The sequence below is a fragment of the Condylostylus longicornis genome, unplaced genomic scaffold, assembly GCF_029603195.1.
Source record: "Condylostylus longicornis isolate FDR11 unplaced genomic scaffold, ASM2960319v2 ptg000239l, whole genome shotgun sequence".
NCBI classification, from domain to species: domain Eukaryota; kingdom Metazoa; phylum Arthropoda; class Insecta; order Diptera; family Dolichopodidae; genus Condylostylus; species Condylostylus longicornis.
The window spans coordinates 328,602-355,682 of record NW_026578206.1 but is presented as its reverse complement, the minus strand read 5'-3'; the positions used below and the strand labels follow the sequence as shown (position 1 = coordinate 355,682).

Genomic DNA, 27,081 nt, shown 5'->3' with positions numbered 1-27,081 from the left:
TTAAAATTTTAACAGAGTTACAAAGTAAGAAGATTGCTCTTGGATCACGCATATTAGGCTATTTAATGTGCCGTTTTCCTGTTATGTATAGAAAAAATAAGAATAATTAGAATGAAACTTGTCAACATAGAACTTAGCATTTGGAAATTAAAAATTTAACTAATTCTTTGCTACATTTCTAACAGCTGACGTTTTTTACTGGTTAAGTTTTTTTTGGGTTAAAAGTACTGGCGTGCTAGCGAGAAGGCTGGCAACACACCGTTTATAGACCACATCCATTCTTTGGAATTAGGCTGCAGGAAATCCGGAAGGAGCTCAGGGTAAAGGCAAAAGGGGCCAGATCGGAGTGATGGAGAGTCCTTCCTGAATTAAACTTCTTGGTGAGTGTAGAGTGTTGATCCATAGCAGAAAGGAGTCTTCAGGTGGTTGTGTCTTCGCAGCAAGAAAAATCGATTTCCACAAGATACTCGTATTCTTCAGGGAAGGTTCCAAGGGAGTGTTTTAGGCGTGATAGGTAGCGACATGATAGATCCACCTTTGAGTCGCGGTGCATTGTTAGTTTTTTTTATTTTTGTTAATTTAATTTAATCCTAGGCAGATTTTCGATTTTTACCTTTTTTTTTACGAATTAAAGCACTCTTTTCATTTTATTACGTAGTGAAAATAATATTTCAACAATATAGAACATACCACATGATACATTTTTCTAAAATAGATTTTTCAAAAATTAGAATCTATTGTTGAAAACTCAAATCCCTTATTATAAAATAATATTAGTATACACACTGTTCTAAAATCTTTAAGTATATATATTACGTTGTACTAACTTAAAAATAAAGGTAAATTGTAATCAGAACGTATTGAAATTAACATTTGGATAATACAAAATCAAAATACTGAATTTTTATTTCTTAATGTAAAATAGTTTATGATAACTTTTTTGATAGTGTGTCACTGATTTTTAAACTCATTTAACTTGAATAAAAAAGCAAGTTAAATAGAAAAGACAACAATTTTGACGCTTTATATTTGCCTTAGCTCTAGAGGAAAAGCAAATTTATGAAACAATTTTTGCAGACGTGGCACAGACTTTTGACAAGGTTGGGCACGAAGGATTAATATACAAGTTAGAAAAAATATTACCAAAGCAATATGTAGATATTCTCTCTTCTTATTTAAGCGACAGATTATTTAGAGTCAAACAGGGGGGGGACCATTCCACACTAAGAGAAATAAAAGCAGGTGTGCCTCAAGGCAGTATTTTGGTTTTAATACTATATCTAGTCTTTACGAGAGATGTGCCTTAAATAGAAAACACAATTGTGGTTAAATATGCTGTCGATACTGCAATTATAGCAGTAGCATCAAATATTGACGAGACCACAAGGAAGTTATAGCAGACAACGAATAGCTTTGATGCTTGGGCCAAGAAATGGAAATAAAAGTAAATGAAACTAAGTCTGCACAAGTAAGTTTTACAAATAAAGTTCTTGTAAACCCCCCACGTGTTAATTTAATTGGGGTAAATGTTGCGCAGGAAAATACGGCAAAATATCTGGGAATGACACTGGATGTTAAGGTAAAATGGAAGGAACATGCTAAGAAGAAAAAGACATAATTAGAATTAAAATATAAAGAAATATATTGAGTCCTAGGTCGCAAGTCAAGGTTGCTGATACAGAATAAGATCCTACTGTATAACCAAATTATTAAACCAGTTTGGTTGTATGGTATCCAGTTGTGTGGATGTGCCACACAAATACATGTCCAGCGAATACAAACATTCCAGAATAGGGTTTTGCGGAATATGGTGAATGCCCTTGGTATGTGCGAAATGGAGATTTGCACAGAGATCTAAAAATTCCATGTGTAGTTGACAAAATTAACCAAAGGGCGGTGAGTCATAGGGCTCGTCTGGAACAACATATCAACGTGGACGCCTCTCGGCTCCTTGTTATCTGGGATTTTCCTAGAACGCTGAAGAGGACTTTGCCTTCTGATTTAACGCAAAATCCTCTTCACCAAATCGGGGAGGTTCGAATCTCTTTCAGTCTATATTAAAGAAAATTCAATAGTTGATCTAAGGGGACTAGTATCAAAGTAAAATAAGGAGGAGGTTTTTGTGGTAAAACACACAACTAACTATAGGTTGCCAGGGACTGGCATAGGAAAAAGTAGTTTATTATTTAGATAAAAAAAAATACATACACTGTATCTTTTTACCGCGGCATTACTTTGTATATATATCTACCAAAACATAGAAACACTAATAAAGCAAAAAGGAAAACAAGAGGCAACAACAAGTTTAGAAAAATAATATAAAATAAAAAAAAATTAACGCCATTACGTACAGCATTATTGTACAGATATTCTTCTAAAACGAGGTTTATTAAAATTTATTTATAAAGTATGAGAGTTGAAGCTACATTATTTTTTCATACAAAACTTGCGATAGCTTTAACGTATCGCTATCGGTTTATATCAGCATTATGATATATACTCGTATATTCAACAAAAAATTTTTTTTTCAATTAAGTTGTAGACTATATATACCAGCAAAACCATAGCATTTTTCAAATTTTGGAAAACCTTAAATAGTAAAGCTATCAGAAATATCTTGTATCGTACGATGATTGTAATGTAAATACATAGACAACATTTTATTACTTGGGGTGATTTCAGGAAAAAGATTGTTTCTGATTGAAAAACTTGTTTAAACGTGAGTCTGTGAAGTTTACAATTCTTGGTTGACCGGGCTATTACACATCAGCATAAATTATAAACCCATATTAGCACTTTATCTGATAAATGTAACGTGAAACTTGTATGATTAAGTTGTAGAGTGATGGTTTTTGAGAGAATTAACTTTATAACTTTGTAGTGTTTTTAACTTAAAGTTTCATTTTTAAGCAATAATTTCTCGAAAATAGTAAGACTGGCATTGCATATGCAATATACATTACAGCTATATACATTAAACCATAAAAATTACGTACATTAAATATCTACATTAGCGTTATATAGCTAAATTAACCTAGGAAAAAGTTGCGAGTAATACTCTAGCTTTTAACATTTTCGAAGTTCTTGTATATTTGTTAGATAAAGTTTTTTGAACTTTATTTTTTTAACCTTCAAAAAATACTTCTAGACAGCCTTAACTTGTTTTTTTAGCGCCTCGAGAAGTTCAAAAAATTGCAGACCTAACTCATTTTCATATAAACTTGCTATTAGTGTTATTGGAATTTCATAGAAAGCTTTTTTACATATTTTTGCACATTTGTGTGGTTGATACCCGAATTTAAATTGTAATACATTTTGTTTAACATAAACATAATGAGAAAAATTTTGATAAGAAAAGCAGGAAAAAGTGAACCAATAGTAAAAGCAAATCTTTCAATACTTTACATAATTCTCCTAAAGTTTTGAAAGTTAATTTTAAAGATACAACGCAAAACATGTAAAAATATTGGGAGAAATGTTCGGCATTTTAAAATTATATAATAAAAGTTCGGGAAAAATTGTCTGAAAAATTACCAGTGAATAACCTAGAATTGTAAAGAATAATTTCAATTTCGCAAAGAGCATAAGGCTATAATTTGGAATTAATTTGCCAAATTCAATTTAAAATAAAATCTTCCCACCCTTTAAATATTTTAAAACTGAAAGTCTTTAGCGAACATTTTTTAAAAATCTCCAACAAAACTTGTAGAGCTTTTCAAGAATTTTTCGACAATAGGTCGCATAACTATATCGCGAGGTTAATACTACAACTAGATAACTCGAAAATTTTATATTTTTAAATAATTAAACTAGGCGTCACAAAATCGAATGCTCTTTCATTTGCGACCAATATCTAAGCTTAAAAGTGTTCTTAAATATCTGAAAATTATAATACCAAAACTAGATATCTTCATGATAAATTATTTGTTATTGCTAAATCTTTGAAAGTCAATATGTCTAAACCAATAATTGCTATCTAGTTGTAGCATTAGCCTTGCGATGTATTATTTTCACGCAAAAGTTAAGATTACACAAAGAACTCTCTAATGGCATCACACTTGACCATATTTGGGACCTACAATTAGGAACTATTTTGTGACTTTCAGGGCGCTCCTCGAACAAAATTAGTAGTGCATCCCAAAACCTTTTCAACAACGCCCGCTTGACTACATTTACGAACACTTAGTTTATTTTACCGGAAAAGGAGCTAGATGGACTACTTGGGGACCGAAAAGCTATTTAGAACCTATAGAGCTGAAGCTGTTATCGAGATACAAGCCCTTTCCAAGCTCTGTAGGTAAAAATATAATTTTTATATTTTGAAATTCAAAATGTCAATTGAATTTTTTTTTCCGTCTTACAATTTTTTTTTCTCACTAAGAAATTGAAGGAAAGGCTGGAAAAAGTTATATACGAAACAACTAAAAAAGTGAACTTTGCTTTTTAGCACTTTTCCAAAAATATTTTGATAAAAAAGTACTTAATAGTTTCACTCTATCCGTCCGTCCGTCCGTCCGTCCGTCCGTGCACATGTTTACAAAACTTTTACACCCTTGAAGATAAAAAGGTGGAACTTTATACGTACATCCTATGTACCCATCTATCCGCTCTAAAAGTTATATCATCCAAAACCATAAAAATGCCACTTTTCAAATATGTATACCAGCAAAACCATAACATTTTTCAAATTTTGGAAACACATAAATCGCGGCATAACATATTTGAACTTTAAAAGAACAAAATGTCCGTTAAAATTTACCTTTATCAAAAATCCATTTTTTCATAATTTTTGATCTCGTTTTTCTTCTAGATGCCAGGTTTTGTCTTAAAAATCTGAAGATTTAACAACTTTTACACACTAACAAATAGCTCATTACGGTAAAAGAAAATTTTTTCCCTATCTCCATTCCCTCTCAACTTATCGCCTCTCGATATTTGTAAAATGCGAATATTTGGAAATTTTCTATGAATGCAGAAAACTAACGGTAAATTCCATACCATTAAAAAATATAATTATTTTTCTTAACGCACATAATTTACTCCACCCGGCGGATTGGACCACGAAATATCCGCAGTAAGGCATGCTTGTGGTAAGAGTCCACTAAAATCCAAAAGGAAATCCCAACGCGACGGACACACAATGAACGGATCTCTGGTCTGCGACTGATCCCTGAGGGCGGCAGAAATTATATGTTCTGCCTTGCACGAGGAAATTATTCTCAAGGGCTAGGAGAAGAAAACTCCGAAATAAAACAAACAAATTCAATGAACAAAACACAAGGATTGAATACCCCAGGTGGTAGTCCAGTAATGCTGGAAAATCCACACTCTTCGAAGACTGGTCACATGGATTCTGGAGGAGACAACTTAATGTATAGTAGATAGGCGTTGATGAACCCATTTAGAAGGAGATCGGGGGTCATGCGATCACCCCCATTGGTGATTGCAGAGAAAAAGGACAGAGTTAAGAATTATAACTCTGAGAAAAAGCCTAATAAGTTTACGGAAGACAAAAAATTGAAAACCCAAGAGGGTAATATGAAAAGGCATCTTATATAGGAGAGTAAATTGGATACTCCGGACTCGAGAATAATCTAGTTAGAGAGTCTTTGTGAGGTGGGGGCCCAAAACCGCACTGTCACCTCCTAGTGGTGGGCCCCGGTAATGGCGGAGGATAAAGGGGTGATTGAAACGATCAAAGTCGTGTCGTGGTCATGTCTCGCGGCGAGCCTCTTGCTTTGTGAGTTTCAGCCCTATATCTATACGTCAGCTGACGACAGGCGTCCCAAGTCAAGGTGGAACAGCATATGCCGATGACTGCGTGGCTAAGGGGGAGCTTAGTCGTTAGTATGCGGACTCTGGATACCAGGCGCCCTCCAGTTTAAATGAGCCTTCCCATGGTATGCCGGGCTCTGCCATGGGTGACTTTACTTTCCCGCGCTACTCGTGGGACCAGAAATGGAAAATAACAACAACAACAACAAGACAAATAACAACAGTGACAACAACAACAACGACACTAAGGACAACATGCAACCACTTAGTGCTCAAGGGTCTTCGGAACCAGAGCTTCTCTTAACTGACGCAGAGGAGGAACTCCTTCTCACGCCAGTGGAGGAAAAGGCGGCGCCTCCGATGGAGACGGATAATCAGGATCCTCTTGGACCTATTATCCAAAAAACTGAGGAGGACCTGAAAAGGTTGGACATCAGGGGAAAAAAACAATATTTCTCTGGTGCATCCAAGCGGCGTATCGCGGCTTATATCAGGAATGGCACGTCCCCAGAGGAAGCTCGCAGATACGAGAAGGAAAGGCTGGAAAAGCTGAAGGCCTGCGGATCGGTTGTTGTGGCCGACCATCCCCAAAAGAGGGAAAGGTCGGAAAGCAACACCCCTGATGCAGGGCCCTCAAAGAAGAGGTCGATGAAGGGCAATGTTGAGGAAAAGGTCCCTGGGAACATTCCTCAACAAAACCCGAAAATGACTTCTTATCGGGATGCAGTAGCACAGGTCAAGGTGGCCATCACTCATAGACTGCATCCAGAGGAAAGGCTATCCGAAGTCCAGATGGGGAAAATCAAAGTAGCTATCATGGATGAAGTGGATAGGGTTGTGGACTCTCATCCACAATTCACTGCAGCGTTGCAAAGGGACGGATGGATATCCGTAACATGCAACAATCAAAATACCAGGGAGTGGATAACCAGTGTAATAAGGATAACCAGATAAAGCCTTGGGACGGTTGCGATGTCGTGGTACTGGATGGCGACAGCATGCCCAAACAGCATGTCTGCGTCACCTACGTACCAAAGGACGAGACAACCGTCAGTCTCTCCAGGGACAAATTTCTAAGTAGGATAGGGAAGCAAAATCCCAGCCTCAAGATAAGTTCTTGGAGGGTGCTGAGGATGGATAAGGAAAAGGACAGGGGCTGCTCCTTCACCTTTTCCGTGGATGATTCCGGATTGGAAGATCTACGGAAAGCGGAGTTCCGACTTTTCCTGAATTTCTTCCGTGTTACCGTTCGGGTTAAAGGAAGAAAATCCTCTCAAGGTGCTGGCGGCAGGGCAGGACAAAATAAAAAACCAGTGCCCACCGCGACAACGACGAGCACTTCAGGCCAACCAAAAGAGCCAAAACTCATTGGAAAGTCTGAAGTCGCTCCGAAAATGGCGGCAAGGGAAACGGAAGGACGGCGGCAAAAGAGGCTGTGGCAGGGCAGGCGCCCACCAAGATGTGTAAAAAGGCGACAATGGGAGGTAAGGCTCATGTAAAGCCTTTGTCTAAAGGGCCAAAGCCCATAGACAAGAGCCGGAGGAAATAATATGGCTGTGAGGTGCATCCAAATAAATCTACAGCATGCTAGGGCATCTACTGATGTTCTGGCTCATAGATTTATGAAGGATCACCTCGATATCGCCCTTATCCAACATAGCCTTACATAGTGAAGGATCAGGTTAAGGGCCTAACAGGTGAGCTATTGTATGATAATACAATTGGGGGCAGGCCTAGGGCTTGCATCTTGTTTAGTAAAAAGCTAACGTATTTTCCCATTCCAGATTACTGTTCTAAGGATCAGGTAGCTGCGTTGGTGAAGGTGAAGTCCTGAGGGGGCTGGACAGAGTTCATTGTGTGCTCATCCTACCTCCCGGGGGACTGTGCCCACCCGGACGAGCAACTGAAGGATCTAGTGGACTTTTGTGGAAGGAGGAACTTCCAACTTATAATAGGAAGTGATGCCAATGCCCACCACACCGTCTGGGGAAGCAGCAATATAAACAAAAGAGGTGTGTGCCTACTTGAATTTATATATAGCAATAAATTAATGATTATGAATGAAGGCAATAGGCCGACATTCATAAATGCAATTAGGGAAGAGGTCCTTGACATCACCCTTTGCACTGAATTTATCGGCAGTAGGGTTGGTGGATGGCATGTCTCAAATGAGACATCCATGTCCGATCATAGGCAGATTAGGTTTGATATCATGGTCTCCGGGGGCCTGGCAGAAGAAATTTATCGGGTGCCCCAATCCACAGATTGGAGTCAATTCGAAACGCTCCTCATGGATGGGATTAGATCCGTTCCTGCTTCTGTCAGAACGGTGATGGATATCGAACTGGCCAGCGAGGCCCTGACGGCAGCTATTACTAATGCCTATCACGGGAGCTGCCGTGCTAAGCCGAGGCGGAGCAATAGGAAGTGCCCGTGGTGGAATGTGGAGCTTTCAAGGCTTAGAGTAAAGACCAGGAAGCTATTCAATAAGGCCAAAGCGTCAGGTTCATGGGAAGAGTATAAGGACTCACTCACAAAATACAATAAAGAAATTAGGAAAGCGAAGAGAATCTCGTGGAGGGCGTTCTGCAAGGGCATTGATGAACTCCCCTGCAGTGCGCGTCTTCACAGGGTGCTTTCCAAAAAGTATGCTAGCAGGTTGGGCCTAATGGAACGTCCTGATGGCTCCATGACTGAGAACGGAGATTCTTCGGAATCACTCAAATGCAGTCATCGAACCGGGGGCACCCTGGCCCAGGAGGGATGACTGGCACCGATCCCGTCTAGTCTTCACGATGGGCAGGATTAGATGGGCTGTTTTCTCTTTCAGGCCCTTCAAATCTCCAGGTGATGACGGGATATATCCTGCATTTTTGCAAAGGGGTTTCCAACATGGAGGGTGGCTAAAGTGACGTATATTCCGAAGGTGGGTAAGCGACCAAGCAACCACCCAAGGTCTTTCCGTCCAATCAGCCTTACTTCTTTTCTATTGAAAGCAATGGAAAAAGTGATTGATAGATTTATACGGGACGGTGTACTGGGAAGCAATCCCTTGCATGAATCTCAATACGCCTATCAGTCGGGAAGGTCTACTGTACTCGCTCTGCAGAGTCTGGTGGGGGTCCTTGAAAACTCACTGGAAGTGCGGGAGGTAGCAGTTGGCTGCTTCCTTGATATAGAGGGAGCTTTTGACAACACCCCATATCATGTCATCTGTGAGTCGTTGCACAAACGAGGGATTGATGCGACGACTAGCAGATGGGTCAATCGGATGCTACAGGATAGGATTATTAAGTCCACCATAGCTGACGATATACTCTTCATCTCCGCTGCAAAAGGATGTCCGCAGGGCGGGGTTCTTTCGCCCCTCCTGTGGTCCATTGTAGTGGATGATCTAATAGCTGCTCTCAGGGGCTTCGGGGCGCGTGTCTGGTGATACGCTGACGATGTGGCCTTCGTCGTGCGGCGAAAATTTGAGAGCACTATTTCTGATCTTCTACAGCAAAATTTACGTGTTGTGGAAAGGTGGTGCAAAGGCGTTGAGTTAAATATAAATCCAAGGAAGAGCACTTTGATCGCCTTCACCAGACGCAGAAGCAGGGACAGATTAACGAGCCCAATTCTGTTTGGTGAACGTATTAGTTACTCGAGGGAGGTGAAGTATCTGGGGGTAACCCTGGATGATCGTCTCTCTTGGAATACCCATATCGATAGAGTTATCGGGAGAGCTACGGCGGCCTTGTGGACGTGTAGGAGCTTCATAGGGGGGACCTGGGGAATTAGTCCCAAAATAGCACTGTGGCTATATACGGCCCTTGCTAGACCCATCGTTACCTATGCGTCGATTGTATGGTGCCGTAAGGCTCAGCAGGCGGGTGTGCGGGCCAAGCTGGAAAAGCTACAGAGGCTGGCCTGCCTGGGAGTGACCGGGGCGATGCGGACGGCTCCCACCGCTGCATTGGAGGTGATAATCGGATTGCCGCCACTGCACCTCCATATATTGAAGGAAGCTCGGCTGGTGACTTACCGACTTCTCTCTGGCGAGGACGGGGCAGGGCTAAAGTTGGCCCACAGAACTCACAGAAACTTCATTGAGGGCGATCCGATTCTAAGGATAACCATGTCAGATACCTGTCTGCCGCGGTACAACTTCGACCACAAGTACAGGGTTCTGTTTCCTGATCGATGGACGTGAGATCGGGGTGGTCCGGTACTTAGGTCGGGTTCGAGCGTGTGGTATGCGGACGGGTCCAAAACGGAGTCGGGTGTGGGCTCGGGCGTATACGGTGTCCGCCCGGACACGCGTGTATATGCAACCCTTGACCCGTATTGCACAGTGTTCCAGCCCGAAATACATGCAATAGAAATCTGTCTGAGAATCAATTTGGAAAGGGGGTATAGAAACCGCACCATCTATGTGTTCTCAGACAGCAGGGCTGCACTGCTGGCGCTCCGTTCAGCTCAGGTTACATCCAAGCTGGTCTGGAGCTGCCTTGCTGCACTTATGGAATTGGCATCGGAAAACAGAGTGATGCTCATTTGGGTGCCGGGCCATAGTGGCCATGCGGGCAACAAAGTTGCCGATGAGTTGGCGCGGAGGGGATCTGGGGCTGCCTTTGTGCAGCCGCTGCCTTTCTGTGGTCTGCCTTCTTCCGCCGTGGGGGCCAGGCTTGCCTGCCTACTCGCGGCGGAATGCAGTCGTCACTGGCGGGACACGAAAGGGTGCCGTCATGCGAAGGTGTTTGTTCCGGCGTGCTCCGGCGGATTCGCTGCGGAGTTGCTGGGGATGAGCAGGAGCCGGGTTCGCACTATTGCGAATTTCTTCACGGGGCACTGCCCGGTGAAATACCACCTGCACAGGCTGGGGAAGTCGGGCTCCCCCCTGTGCAGATTTTGTGGGGGTGGCGATGAGACCGCCGTGCACATTCTCTGCGACTGTCCGGCACTGGCTGTTCGGCGCCGCAATTGTTTTGGACATGGGTCCCTAAGTGTTCGGGAACTATTGTCCAACTCCCTTAGGGATATCTCCGGCTTTGTGATTGGGACGGGGATGTTATAGACGGGGGAGTGGGGTGGCTACAATAAGTCAAAAATGGCTGCGGTGGCTTGGGGGGATGCTCCTGTCCCACTCGGTTCCCCTTAGAATCTACGAATCTACGAATCTTTGTAAGGTGCTGCAAAACGAGATCTGCAAATTACAGGCAGAGAATGTAGATTTAAAAAATCAAATAAAATCTGTATCAACAGAAAAGAAAAATAAAGATGCGGAAGTTATTGTATATGAAACCGACGAGGAAGAACTGGCTAGAGAAACTGACTGGATCCTAAAACAGAATAATGAAAAGAAGCGAAAAATGGAAAAGTCTCCCGAAATAAATTCAGAGAGGACAGTTAAAAAAAATAATAAAACCAGCCCTAAAATGAAGGCTGAAAATCCAAAAAAGGACAAGCCTCTTATATTGAGCAACATTAAAGACTACTCCCACATAGTTAAGATATTAAAATAAAAAAGAATAAACGTTAGGGTCAACATGATGAATAATGACCAATTAAAAATAAATGTGGAAAATGAAAATGAATACAGATTACTAACAAAAGCTATAAATAAGGCTAGACGGGAGTGGCACACGTGTAAAAATAAGCTGATGAGGCCAGTTAAAGTTATGGCTAGAAATCTCCATCCATCGTGTGAGCCAGAGGATATAAAAAAGGGGCTTATTAACAAAGGTTTTAAATGTCTAGATGTTGTAAATAAAATCAAAAGGAAGAAAGAAAATCGAAAATATATTTCAGCGAAACTTCTGCTCTTTATGTTATCTTTTGACCATTCGGCAGAGGTAATCAAGATCTATAAAGTAAAATACTTACAGCACATGACAGTAAAAATTGAAGCTCTTTGAAGCAGCAAATAAATTCCGCAATGCAAGAGATGCCAGAGATTTGGACACACACAAAAAATTTGCCAAAGAGAGGCTAGATGTGTAAAATGTGCTGGTAATCATATGACAGCAGAATACAACAAGAAGGATAATTTTCAGCCCAAATGTGCGAACTGCAATGAGGCACACCCTTCTAGTTATCGAGGTTGTTTGGTTGCAAAAGAATTGCAAAAAAGAAGATTGAAAAAGAATAAAACCAAACAAAACCAAGTTAAATATAATGAACAAGAAACTCAAAAAATAGACAGAATAACGGTACCTAGCAAGGTGTTAAAGGGAGTATCTTATTCACAAGCGCTTCAAAGCAAAACCCCACAAAACAGGAAAATGAAGGAACCTGAGAACAAAACCCCACAAATAAAAAGAACTGACGCAGACATTATGCAAATGATGTATAGTATGTTGATAAGAATTGACGAGATCTCCAAAAGATTATTAAAAGTTCAAAAAATTGCAGCCCTAACTCATTTTCATATAAACTTGCTATTAGTGTTATTGGAATTTCATAGAAACCTTTTTTACATATTTTTGCACATTTGTGTGGTTGATACCCGAATTTAAATTCTAATACATTTTGTTTAACATAAACATAATGAGAAAAATTTTGATAAGAAAAGCAGGAAAAAGTGAACCAATAGTAAAAGCAAATCTTTCAATACTTTACATAATTCTCCTAAAGTTTTGAAAGTTAATTTTAAAGATACAACGCAAAACATGTAAAAATATTGGGAGAAATGTTCGGCATTTTAAAATTATATAATAAAAGTTCGGGAAAAATTGTCTGAAAAATTACCAGTGAATAACCTAGAATTGTAAAGAATAATTTCAATTTCGCAAAGAGCATAAGGCTATAATTTGGAATTAATTTGCCAAATTCAATTTAAAATAAAATCTTCCCACCCTTTAAATATTTTAAAACTTTGAAAGTCTTTAGCGAACATTTTTTAAAAATCTCCAACAAAACTTGTAGAGCTTTTCAAGAATTTTTCGACAATAAGTCGCATAACTATATCGCGAGGTTAATACTACAACTAGATAACTCGAAAATTTTATATTTTTAAATAATTAAACTAGGCGTCACAAAATCGAATGCTCTTTCATTTGCGACCAATATCTAAGCTTAAAAGTGTTCTTAAATATCTGAAAATTATAATACCAAAACTAGATATCTTCATGATAAATTATTTGTTATTGCTAAATCTTTGAAAGTCAATATGTCTAAACCAATAATTGCTATCTAGTTGTAGCATTAGCCTTGCGATGTATTATTTTCACGCAAAAGTGAAGATTACACAAAGAACTCTCTAATGGCATCACACTTGACCATATTTGGGACCTACAATTAGGAACTATTTTGTGACTTTCAGGGCGCTCCTCAAACAAAATTAGTAGTGCATCTCAAAACCTTTTCAACAACGCCCGCTTGACTACATTTACGAACACTTAGTTTGTTTTACCGGAAAAGGAGCTAGATGGACTATTTGGGGACCGAAAAGCTATTTAGAACCTATAGAGCTGAAGCTGTTATCGAGATACAAGCCCTTTCCAAGCTCTGTAGGTAAAAATATAATTTTTATATTTTGAAATTCAAAATGTCAATTGAATTTTTTTTTCCGTCTTACAATTTTTTTTTCCCACTAAGAAATTGAAGGAAAGGCTGGAAAAAGTTATATACGAAACAACTAAAAAAGTGAACTTTGCTTTTTAGCACTTTTCCAAAAATATTTTGAAAAAAAAGTACTTAATAGTTTCCCTCTATCCGTCCGTCCGTCCGTCCGTCCGTCCGTCCGTCCGTCCGTGCACATGTTTACAAAACTTTTACACCCTTGAAGATAAAAAGCTGGAACTTTATACGTACATCCTATGTACCCATCTATCCGCTCTAAAAGTTATACCATCCAAAACCATAAAAATGCCACTTTTCAAAAATGTATAGAAGCAAAACCATAACATTTTTCAAATTTTGGAAATCGCGGCATAACATATTTGAACTTTAAAAGAACAAAATGTCCGTTAAAATTTACCTTTATCAAAAATCCATTTTTTCATAATTTTTGATCTCGACAGACAGAATAATGGTACCTAGCAAGGTGTTAAAGGGAGTATCTTATTCACAAGCGCTTCAAAGCAAAACCCCACAAAACAGGAAAATGAAGGAACCTGAGAACAAAACCCCACAAATAAAAAGAACTGACGCAGACATTATGCAAATGATGTATAGTATGTTGATAAGAATTGACGAGATCTCTAAAAGATTATTAAAAATAGAAAAGGCATACACTGAGGTTTATAGAGGGACACCAAAGAAATTAAGAAAAGATGTACGTAAATGAGGTACGTATAGTAACTGGGAATGCTAATGGTGTTCTTAATAAGAAACAAGAATTGGAGGTCTTTCTCAAAACGATAAATATAGATATTTGTTTGCTGTCGGGGGCTCATTTGACATATTATACGAGCCTTAAAATAAAAGGCTATGATTGCTGTAAAGCATCATACAATCTCAGCAATCAGCCAAGAGGAGGCAGTGCAATACTAATGAAAAAAAGTATAGAACATAATGAAGAATTCAAGATAGAAACGGCTGATATTCAGCTTATTTCGATAAAAATTAAATCGACTAAACAGGACTTTAGTGTTGGTGCTGTATACTGTCCACCAAATTGAAGCATTGAGAAAAATACTTTTAAAAATCTCCTGTATAAGCATGGACACAGATATCTAATAGGAGGTGACTATAATGCCAAACATACAGATTGGGGTTCTAGAATCACCTCAACTAGAGGAAAAGAGCTAAGAAAAGCTATTAAAAAGCTAGGTTGTTACTCCACTAGCACTCCTACTTATTGGCCTAGTGACACTAACAAGATTCCTGATGTTATTGACTTTTTCATAACCAAAAAAATATCAGAAAACTTTCTAAGCCTTGAAGATAACTATGATTTTAATTCGGATCACTTTGCTGTGATATTAAAACTATGTGAAAAAATAACTAAAACATTATTTAGGAAAGTTTAATCACAAGTTCCTTGTGCTTGGAAAGTCACGGAGGTAATTATGGTGCCCAAACCGGGGAAATCCTTAAGGAAAACAAAGTTTTACAAGCCCATTTCACTGTTACCAATGATGTCTAAGCTTTTTGAAAAGCTGTTATTAAGAAGATTGAAGCCAAAAATAGAAAATAGGGGCCTAATACCGCACCATCGATTTGGTTTTAGAAGAAACCATTCTACAATAGACCAGGTCCATAGAGTAACTAATATTATAGAAAAAAGCTTGGAAAATAAGGAAATCTGGTCTTCTATGTTTCTAGACGTAGCACAGGCATTTGACAGGGTATGGCACAAAGTCCTTAAACTTAATTTGCGGCAAATGTTACCATCGTCATTTGTAGAAATTTAGAAATTTTACATAGCTGATAGATTATTTAGAATTAAACAAGATGCTGAATACTCCACGCTAAGAGAAATAAAGGCAGGTGTGCTTCAAGGCAGTATATTGGGCCAAACGTTGTACCTGATTTACACGAGTGATTTGGCACAAATAGAAAATGCTACGATAACCACTTTTGCTGACGATAGAGATTGGAGGGTGAAGTTGAATGAAGCAAAATCGGTTCACATAAACTTCACCTATCGGAAAATAGTAAATCCACCACAAATTAATGTAAATGGAACAAACGTTGCGATCTATAACTCAGCAAAATACCTAGGAATGACTTTAGATTTTAAGCTAAGGTGGAAAGAGCATATAAAGAAGAAACACATAGAATTAGAAAATAAATATAGAGGAAGTTATTGGCTCCTAGGTCGTAAGTTCAATTTGGCAATTGATAATAAGATATTAATTTATAGCCAAATCATTTAACCAATATGGCGATATGGCACTCAACTGTTGAGTTGTGCCACAAAGACTCACATTAACAAAATGTGAAATTAAAAGACCTTCCAGAATAAAGTTCTACGGGGCATGGTAAATGCGCCATGGTATATGGTTAACAGTGATATCCACAGGGACTTAGAAATTCCTTTGGTTGTGGATGAAATTAGGAGTTGTGCTACAAAGCATAGGGTTCGTCTAAAACAGCATGTAAATATGGAACCAGTTCGGCTGCTAGACAATGGCGTTATGACACAAAGACTTAAACGAACAAGACCATTCGATTTAACACGAAATACCAATTTCCTTATGGAAGGTATTTAATTCCTGCACGGAAAAACCAAGTAAGCGCGGAGGTAATAGTTGATCTGTAGGACCAGTTTTATCAGTTCAGAATTTAGGTGATTTTTTAGGGTAGGAGTCACGCTCCCCCATTGTCCGAGGAAAAAGGCAGATAGAGCCGCCTTTCTTCGTCTTTCGAGATTTCTTCACCTAGTAGAAAAAAAAAAACATAATTTACTCTTAAAATCAAGCATAATGTAAACCCATCTTTAAATTTTTTTTAATATCATAAAGGCACCATAAGTCGTTCATCCTGAATGTAGAATCCTTGAAATAATTTCGTATATGAATATAGTGGAGTAAGTATCCATAAATTATTTTTAAAAGCAGCATTTTCCCTTTAACCCTTGTTCTCGAGTTATGGGGCCTCAAAGTTGAAACATCCAAAAACCGTCTGATTTTCACATTTTTATTTATAACGCGGGAAATATAACAGATAAATACAACTTTATGCATTTATTTTAAAGCTAATTAATTTTAAGTTTTATCATATAAAACTTAAAATTAATCAAACATTTTAAATAATTTTTAGTTTTCTTATATAATATTAGGAAAAAACATATCTATATACATATTGCGGGTGTGTTTTTGAAGAGAAAAAGTAAGCTTAAAATATCTCACACAGAATGAAACACAATTTTAAAACTACAGACATAATACTTGCAAGCCTTGCAATGCAAGCATACATGACTAGTTTTATATATCTAGCTACTTCTCAGGCCAAAAGTACGGGTACTTCTAGAAGGGCTAGAATTCTAAAGAAATGGAATCTCAAATGTGGTCTTATATTGTAATACTAAAACTAGTATAAAGCGGGTGTCATTTGGAAAGCTAGAAATGTAAGTTTTTCACTTAACTAAAAAACCAATATTATTACGTAAGTAATTTTTTTTTAGGTTTTATTTTTCAAGCGAAACATTTACTTACAATGGCAGATTATACAATGGCAGGACCAAGTATGGTAAACGTGGTTAATAGTGATTGTATCGATATTACCAACAATTGCCTAGTAAAAGACAACGAAAGTAATTTTGTAGAAGCCCAAAATGAAAACAATGTTAGACATTTTGGAGATGGATATTTGTGACTAAAAAGTTAATTCTGTCACAAGTAAGGTAGAAGTTATATTAACTTATAACATCATAAAAGTTGTTGTAAATTCCGTCCACCATAAATACTCACTTTATTGTTCTATTAAAGAACAAAGCGTTAGGGTATGACTGTGTTCTTCAAATTTTAGCTGTAAGCGCATTAAATGCCTACATACTCGTAGTCCAATAAAAGCTATAAAAATGAATAGAATGGATTTTCTTAAACAATTAGCTAAGATATCTCTGGACTTACATGAGGGAAAGATTGCTTAACGATAAAATTTCTTATTTGACTCAAAAAAGAATTGTAACTGTTTTGAATGAAACTTTTCCGCCTTTTGAAACTGCAGAACACGACGCCAAATTTTAGCCACTAAATACAATAGTACAATATTAAAATACCTAAATTATTTCTATTTCATAGCAATTTAGAAACTGCTCAGCATTCTAGAATCTCTGCAGAAAATTTAGACGTTGGAGTTAAAACTGAAAGAATGAAAAATCACTCTTATGTTGCCAACGAAATAAGAAAAAATTTCGTTGAATACTTTATTAAAATGTCGAACCAACTAGAAAGACAGTTACTTTATTTAATCTAAATCTAAACTAAATAAATAAAAGTAATTTAAAAACTAGAAAATTATTACTCGTAAACATATAGATATCTATAACGAACTATTATTTATTTCACAATAATTAAGAGAAAAATTTTTTTTTGTATTCAATGCATTTATTTTCTTTTTTAAATCCGGTATAATGATGTCATTTTTCACGTCTTGCATTTCTTTGAAAAGTTCAGCAAAACAGTTTTCTTTAACTACTCTATTTAAATGACTAGGATAATTAATGTTGGCGATGCTTAAATATTTTTCCATTTTCAAAAAATCTGATGTGATCAGCACATAACCGACCGCATTGTGTATTGTCTAGTTAAATGAAAGTGTTTCAGAATATTATGAAAATGTCTGTTAAATACTTTTTTCCAGTTTTAGTACATTACTTTTCCAGTTTTAGGACATTAGTAAGCTTATAGTTAACATATCCAGAAAAATGTAAATTTGGCTCTTAGTAGAGTTTTGCTTTGTGCTACCCGAATTCCCTGAAATGCTCGCCAGTTCGTTTCGGTAACAACCAGAACTTAAATATCAAATTTCAAGAAATTCCATCAATTCGTTCCGTAGATATGGTGAAAAATGTAAAATCGGCCCGTAGATCAGTTTTCGAGCCCTGATCTCTCCAAAAAATTTACATGTTCATTGTTTTAATACGAGGAATTCAAATATTAAATTTCAATGAAATCGGTTGATTATGTCTCTTTATATACACAAAAATGTATATTTGGGCCGTAGTAAACACCCAGTTGCTAATGCCTTATCTTTCCAGAAAATTTACATGATCATTTTTTTAATACGAGGAATTCAAATATTAAATTTCAATGAAATCGGTCAATTATTTCTCTTTATACACACAAAAATGTATATTTGGTCCATAGTAAACGTCCAGTTGCCGATGCCTGATTTGTTCCAAAAGCTAGAAATTTTCACGAACGGTCGAGCAAAGCTCATATATGAAATTTCAAGTAAATCGGTTGAATATTTTCTTCAAAATGGTGAAAAATGTAAAATCGGCCCGCATATCACTTTTCGAACCCTGATCGTTCCAAAAAATTTATATGTTTATTGTTTTAATACGAGGAATTCATATATTAAATTTCAATAAAATCGGTTGATTATTTCTCTTTATATATACAAAAATGTATATTTGGCCCGTAGTAAACGTCTAGTTGCCGATGCCTGATTTCTTCCAAAATATAGGAATTTTTGGCGGACGGTCGAGCTGAGCTTATATATAAAATTTCAAGTAAATCGGTTGAATATTTTCTTCAAAATGTTCAAAAATGTGAAACACGCCTGCTAAAAAGTGCAGTTCCCGAGGCCTGATGTATACCAAAAGTTGATCAATCCGTGCCATGGTGGAAATAAACTTACATATAAAATTTCATCAAAATCGATTCAGCCGAACTTGAGATACACGCGTGCACACACAGACCGACAGACCGACAGGTTGCTAAAAATAGTTTATTTACACTTCCCTACTATGGAGAAGTACGTTCCCACCGAAATCTCGATATGCAAAATTTGTTGCCATCACATTACCTACCTATTGTTTACACAATATGGTCGGTAAAAATTGATGAAAACTGAAGTTTGAATTTTATTCCACTTCGCCTTGAATTGTATAACAAATTAGGTATTAATTCTAAGTACGAAATAAAAAATATCAGCCTACTATATTTTAAGTAAACTCGGCTTCAATTTTGTATAGAGAATTTTCAAAAAGAAAACGTGGAGAGTTTTCAAGAACTTTTCTACAGTATTCAGCATGGCCAAAATTATAATTAGATTTTTGTTATATTAAGACTTATTTTATTGCCTATACCCTAGCAGAATCGATTTTTCGGGGGTCCTCGAACAAAATTTGTAGTAAAATTTGTAAAATTTTACATGCTGAGACCTTTTCAAGAGTACCCTTCTTCACTACATTTAGAAGCCTTTAGTTTGTTTTAGCAGAAAGGAGGTATCATCGAAAATTTCCAATAAGTTCTTCTCCAGCTCGATAGATCATATAAGAGCTGAGCTTTCAGAGTTTAAAATTCAAATTATATCTGATTTCCGTACAAATGAAGTTAAGATCTTTCGTAAATAACATCTTTTATAAATCGAGGTCATAACTCGTTTTGATTTCAACAATCGTTTATAAACAAAGCCTCTCAACCTAGGGGCGAAGTTATAATTAACACTTCTAAGAGTGAAAAATAGTAAAGATTGCTTCAACGCTTTGAAATTCAAAAATTTTTGAGTGTAAACTTTGCCTCCATAAAAAGGTTTTACCTACTCATGAAGTAAAAATATCTACACATTGTAAGGTAAAACACTTTTTTATCAAAAATAAAAATTAAAATGAACAACAAACTTACCAAATTAAAATCTATTCCAGAAGGGACGTGGCAATTTTCCTTAACGGATTTTTGTATGTTTGGCACTTTTTTTCTTAATATGGAACTAAAATCTATTATATCACTTGATGAGTACGCACTATTGGACATATAATTATTTGTGTAATTTTCTAATTTTCGGAAATCACTGTGAAAATTTTCACCAATTTCAATAAGTTTTTGATCGTCTAAACTGTACGTTTGCCAATTATTATATGCATCAGCTATGAGTGGGACTCCACATTTATTATTTTCTACGGTTGCAAAACTTTTAGGAATGTATTCTTTATTTAAACTTGAACGGCCTTTTTTCTTACGAAAACGTACATTATCTGCTATATTCGCGACAAAATGTCGTGGACTTATAGGAGAATGCTCAGGTGTCTTGGTCAAACTATAATCACCTGTAGGTACTAATAAACGATTCAATTGTTTTTCATATTCGTTAAACTTATCGTAATCAATAAAACTTAAATTTTCGTAGCTAACCATATTATCAATTTCTTGTAAGCTTTGCAAAGATGCACTCCATCTTGCATTAACAGATTTTCGTCGTTCTGTAGTAACAATACGTTTTAATGTGTCTTTAAATACTCCGCTAGATTTGCGACGGTCACTTATAGCAAAATCTACTGAAACTGTAGCAGACGCTGGCCTCATGCCTGAATCCCAAGATGTTCTACGAAATTCAACATTAGATTCCTTAATTAATGGAAACGTATTTGTTTTAAGGGCTGAAGTACTATTATTTGGTACACTTTTGAATGAAAGTACCGCAGCATTATCCGACACGATAGCCATTGGGGCTGTCGTAACAGTTGTTGCTTCCTTTAGTGATTCTTCAGTTATTAGCTGCTCTCTAAAAATCTGTACTGGGGAATTCGGTCGTTCGGATTCTTCAGATAATTTTTCTAATTGTGGTCCATAATTTTTACGTTTGGAAGTTCTCAACAAAATCATACTTTTGCTTCTAATAAATTGGTATGGCGCATTATTTGAATTAACGGATTTTTCTTTTGGGGAGAGTGATGGAGCTGTTGAAAGATTTTCTTTACTGCTAGATAAATGATTTAACATTTCTGAAATTTTCCTTGTTAAAAAAAAACTTTTCGACCTTTCCATTTTAGGGATATCATAATCACGATCTGATAAGGGTATTTGTTGATTGAAATTTCTTTCATTTTTTGTGACTTCACTAAGTTTCTTATTTACGAGCGTAAGGGATTTATGACTGTAAGGTTTTCTTTGGTTTATTTTAATATCCTTCGTGCAATTGTTATCTGTTGTAGATGCCTTTTCTAAATTTTCACATGATTTCTGTTTTTTTAGTTTCTTTACATTTTCATTCAAAAGTTTCTTTTGTTTGTAAGTTTTTTGATTTTTACAACTTTTATTGATTTTACTATAATTACTCATTTTCAAAAATTTTTAACACGAGGTTGAATATATGTAACATTCTGTATTTGCAAACTGTTAAATTTTTACATACGTATATGTATATATATATAACTGTAGATTAAAAACATTATGTCATACTTAGATTTATAAAACGTTATTATAATGCGAAGAAAAAAATCTAAATTAAATATATTTGGCAAAGTTGATATATTAGAAATTTTTTCGCTTTCTTAAAGAATATAAAAAAAATCTGATGTGATCAGCACATACCCGACCGCAATGTGTATTGGCTAGTTAAGTGAAAGTGTTACAGAATATTATAAAAATGTCTGTTAAATACTTCTTTCCAATTTTCAGGACATTAGTAAGCTTATAGTTAACATACCTAGAAAAATGTAAATTTGGCTCTTAGAAGAGTTTTGCTTTGTGCTATCCGAATTCCCTGAAATGCTCGCCAGATAGTTTCGGACAACCAGAACTCAAATATCAAATTTCAAGAAATTCCATGAAAAATGTAAAAACAGCCCGCAGATCAGTTTTCGAGCCTTGATCTTTCCAAAAAATTTATATGTTGATTGCTTTAGTACGAAGAATTTAAATATAAAATTTCAATGAAATCGGTTGATTATTTCTCTTTATATACACAAAAATATATGTTTGGCCCGTAGTAAACGTCCAGTTGCTAACACCTGATTTCTTCCAAAAGTTAGGAGGTTTTGCGGACAATCGAGCTTATATATGAAATTTCAATGTAAATCGGTTGAAGATTTTCTTCAAAATGGTTAAAAATGTAAAACAGGCCCGGTAAAAAGTGCAGTTCCCGAGGCCTGATATATCCCAAAACTTGATCAATCCGTGTCATGGTCGAAATAAACCTATATATAAAATTTCATCAAAATCAGTTCAGCCGAACTTGAGATACACGCGTGCACACACAGACCGACAAACCGACAGGTTGCTGAAAATAGTTTATTTACACTTCCCCACTATGGAGAAGTGCATTAACACCGAAAACTCGATATGCAAAATTTGTTGCCATCACATGACCTACCTATTGTATACACAATACGGTCGGTAAAAATGTATGTACATATGTGAAAAATATCAAATAATTAAAAAAAAAATTTATTTTGTTTACTCAATATGAAAAAAATCATAAATTCGGATTTTAAACAAGTTTTGATAGACGTCAACATCATTTGTATGTACGAGTATGCATATATTAGCGAAAATATAAGAAAGTAATTATGTACCTATGTATATTACATTACATATTTACAGGTAGAACACGTATTTTGTATTTGAATAGACAATATAAGCGAAAATATATATATACATATATAATTTGAAAATGTGTACCATTTAGAGCTTAAGAAAGGTAAATAAGTTCAAGTTTATATTACTGTTTTATGTGACATAATATTTATATATTATGTGATACAAATTATTAAAAATATGCGTACATATATATAAATATATAAATACTCATGTACTTTTTAAAGAAAAGAAATATTTCAGTCGATTAGAATTATTGCCGTTGATATTGAAATTCTTTATAAATTATAATGATTATAAAATAATAAAAAATTATAGTATTTTAAAACTATTTACTTCTCCAAAACGTAAATCAGTTAAAATATTGTTATACATTTTAATTATATATTTAATATAAAAAAATTGTAAATTTCGTATTATATACCAAAATATAGAAAAAATTGTTAAAGCTAAAAAGTGCACAGCTTTCTTTTAAATAATATAATGCATAAAAGAAGACTTTTTTATTTGAATTTTTAAATATATTTTTTATATAATATATTTATTTACATACTGTATGAAGGTACATACATATGGTACATATATAAGCTATATTTTCACTTTGTTGAAACTATAATGCAACTATATGGAGTTTCAATGGAAGATGTGTCGGAATTTATTTGTGTGAAGGAAATTGATCAATATTATTGGCTCTACAGATTTTAAATTTCAAAGAATAATTACATATTTTTTGAAATTTAAAATTAAAATTTCACAAAAATCGGTTGGTAAATTCCATCTGAAAAATACATTTAGAAAAAAAAATTGCAAGTTTTAGCGTAGACAACCTTTCTTGTTTTCCAAATGGAAGAGGTACTGGATTACAGAGAAAAATTTTTGAATAAGAAATAGAATTTACAATGAAATGGAAGAAAAAAGCAAAAAAATAATTATTATAATCTAAATGGCTTTTAAAATTATACTAAATAAAATGAGAATCATAAAAAAACCTCAAAAATTTCACAAAAAAAATAAAAAAAAAATATTTCAATCGAAAAACTTCGAAAACATAAAACATTAATATAAAACATTGTTTTGTATTTTTTTCCGATTCCAAATTTCGGAAAATAATGCAGCTTGGTGGCCTGATAAATATACATATATGGCATTAGTTGAAACTTATGTCTCAAAAAATTAAAATGAAATAAAAATTTATAAATTTGAAATAGCAACTTAATATTATACTTAAATCAAGATAAAAAAAAACAAATTTCTTAAATATATAGCAGAAATAAATAAATATCTGAAGAATGTAGTCAACCAATTCTGATGATCCATTGATTATTTTAATTTTTATAACAACATTAATTAATAAGCCTACAGCACAAAAAACTAAAATTTATCTTTTACAAATTACAAAATATAATCTTGACTGGGTAAAATCATGTAATTACATATATTATACGCAATGTTTTGCATAAGGTAGCAAATTTCAATGATGATTCTTTGCTCAATTTCCAACAATGCTAGTATGGGCGTTTTCCAGCTACAGCCTGTTGAAAAAAAATGTAAAGGACTCCTCTTGCACATAAATAAATGCTTATAACTTCGAAACCATAAACACTCTTATTTTAACTCTATATAAGCTCGACTGTCCGCAAAACCTCCTATGGTCTATCGTTACTTTGACGAGCTGTATCTCAAAAACTATGGCTCAAATCAAATTAATTGTCAAGCCAGAAATAAAGAACAATCAATCGCCCGTAACACTAGCTCCCAGTTATAACTTTATGTTGTATCGTTCCGAAGTTTATATGTATAAAACATTTATTTATATGTAGAAGTTCAGTACCTTTTTTTTCCAACAAGCTGTAGCTCAAAAAGTATATCTGCACACCACCCCAAACATACCATTTTATGCTGGAAATTGATAAAAAAATTATACCTTATCCGTTATGCGAAACAATCTGTAATTTTTATTTTAAAAACCACTTGTTTTAAATGACATTATTAATAAAAAAACTTTAAAAATTAGTAGCTTGTAGAGTTGTATAAAGTAAGCTAAATTTATGGTGAAAATTTAGTTTTTTTTCTATATCAACATTTTCATTACTGATAAACAAAAAAAGAATAGATTACGTTTAGAACATACCAATGTAAAAAATACAAAAAAAAATTAAAATCTAATATTATGTATTTGTATTTTAAAAAATATATCAACTTTGGCAATCCACAAGATTCAATTTGAGTATTTTATATTTCAATGTTACTTCGATTCACATTATCACCCACATTTTGTACAAATTATTTCACCTGATTTTACTGTATAAATTCTACATTAATAATAAAAAAGAATACTTGTTTGTATGATATGCGAAATACACATACGAATCATTAATATGTACATGATGTATATTTGCTATACTAGGAATAAACACAAAAAATTAATTATTACGTCGAGTAAAGTTTTAGATATATGTGTATGAATCTACTTATATACATATATAACGTATAATGTATCACTTTAAATTTCACTTTTAATATTTCTTATTATTTTTGTTACACAAAACACTTTGCAAATTATTATATTTTTATAAAATAATTTGTGAAGAGTTTTTTTATGATGTAAATTAACAATTTAATTTTAATTTAAAATTAATTCTACAGACACAAAATTTTTATCGCGCTTCAATTCAAATTATTTTGGACTTTTTTAGTTTTATCTTTAAAGAGAACGCATAAATTCGGCGATAAAACAAAAGATTAAATGTTAAAAAAAATTTTTTAAATCTTTTACTGTTTTCGGTACAAAAAATTTTAGAATACATATTATATACATGTGTCTGTAGGTGTAAAATTAAAAGTTTTATTTTTTAAAATTACATACAAAGATGTAAAAATATAGAGTTAAAAACAATTATAAAAGAATTGTTGATTTAAATACAAGTACATAACATAATTTGTTACTACTTTACTTACGCAACAAAAAAAATTTATAAAAACATGAATCCTACAAACTATTTCAAAAAACAAACGAATAGAAAAATTCTCTTTTAAGTTGAACCTTAAACATGACGAAGCGATCAGAAAGAAACAATTTATTTACTCGCCGTCATATTTTATAATGTCTCTCATTTAAATAGTATGTATAAGTTTAAAAAAAATATGTATTAGTTTGAGTACGTATGTACATATAGCACATATATTTTGCAATACTGAAAATATTATGTGGATATTCACATGATTGTAAGGTGAAGTAATGTCATATATATAATTATGTATTTAGATAAAACAATTTTTTATTTACCTGTTATCAATATTTTACAAAAAAGTAACTTTGTGAATTTTAGAATAAAATTTGACTTAAGTAAGGTGACATAAATATAGATCATAATATATATATAACAAAGTGTATTGACATGTTTTAGAAATGTTTATTTACTTATACATATTTTTTTTTATGAAGAGTTTAAATGCTATGCTTCCAAGAACAAAAAAATAATTTGTTTTTTATTTTATAAAGTATTCACCTGATTAATTCATATACCTATATGTAGATATGGAGCCATGTATAAGAAGAACATTATTTACAATGAAAGTGATAACCAATGTCTCCATGTTTAATTGATCAACTTAAATACAAAACAACTAAAGAATTTTATTTTACTCTATACTTCACTTGCGATTTTTATGTACAAAATAGTTAAATTTTTGAAATTTTCAATTATACAGAATTTTTAGATTAAATTAACGATTTTGTGAATTAAATTAAGCCTTTTGCTAATGGAATTAAACTTTTTACGAAAGAAATTAATCCTTTTGTGAAATAAATTAAACTTTTTACGAATTGAATTAAACCATTTGCGAATTGAATTAAACCTTTAGAAAAAATCAATGAAATTTAATCGACTTGAACATATGTAGGTATCCCCAAAATATTTTTATATCATAAAATATAATTCTGATTTTCTCAACAAGTAGTTTTTTTGCTTTTCTTTAATTTTATATCGGTCCTTTTTTACCGATCGTATTGTGTAAACAATAGGTAGGTTATGTGATGGCAACAAATTTTGCATATCGAGTTTTCGGTGGGAATGCACTTCTCCATAGTAGGGAAGTGTAAATAAACTATTTTTAGCAACCTGTCGGTCTGTCGGTCTGTCGGTCTGTGTATGCACGCGTGTATCTCAAGTTCTGCTGAACCGATTTTGATGAAATTTTATATGTAAGTTTATTTCCACCATGGCACGGATTGATCAACTTTTGGGATATATCAGGCCTCGGGAACTGCACTTTTTAGCGGGCCTGTTTTACGTTTTGAAGAAAGTATTCGACCGATTTACTTAAAATTTCATATATAAGCTTTGTTCGATCGTCCGCGAAAATTCCTATGTTTTGGAAGAAATCA

At 34.6% G+C, this 27,081-nt stretch overlaps 1 protein-coding gene across 1 annotated transcript; it reads right to left on the bottom strand.

The window, feature by feature from the left end:
- Positions 1-25,676, bottom strand: LOC129616539 (uncharacterized). The gene is made up of 3 exons (XM_055532194.1): positions 25,653-25,676; positions 20,004-21,530; positions 1-78 (listed from the first exon to the last, which is right to left on the bottom strand). Exons 2-3 carry the CDS (start codon positions 21,435-21,437, stop codon positions 1-3), a joined length of 1,512 nt encoding a protein of 503 aa, XP_055388169.1. The 5' UTR covers positions 21,438-21,530; positions 25,653-25,676.
- Positions 25,677-27,081: the final 1,405 nt, after the last annotated feature.

Bases quoted from the DNA above. Each gene is read 5' to 3' on its own strand.
- LOC129616539 (XM_055532194.1), bottom strand. From the start codon at position 21,437: ATGAGTAATTATAGTAAAATCAATAAAAGTTGTAAAAATCAAAAAACT. The intron at 79-20,003 runs GTAAGTTTGTTG...TATACATAACAG, and splicing joins CTGGAATAGATTTTAATTTG to GAAAACGGCACATTAAATAG.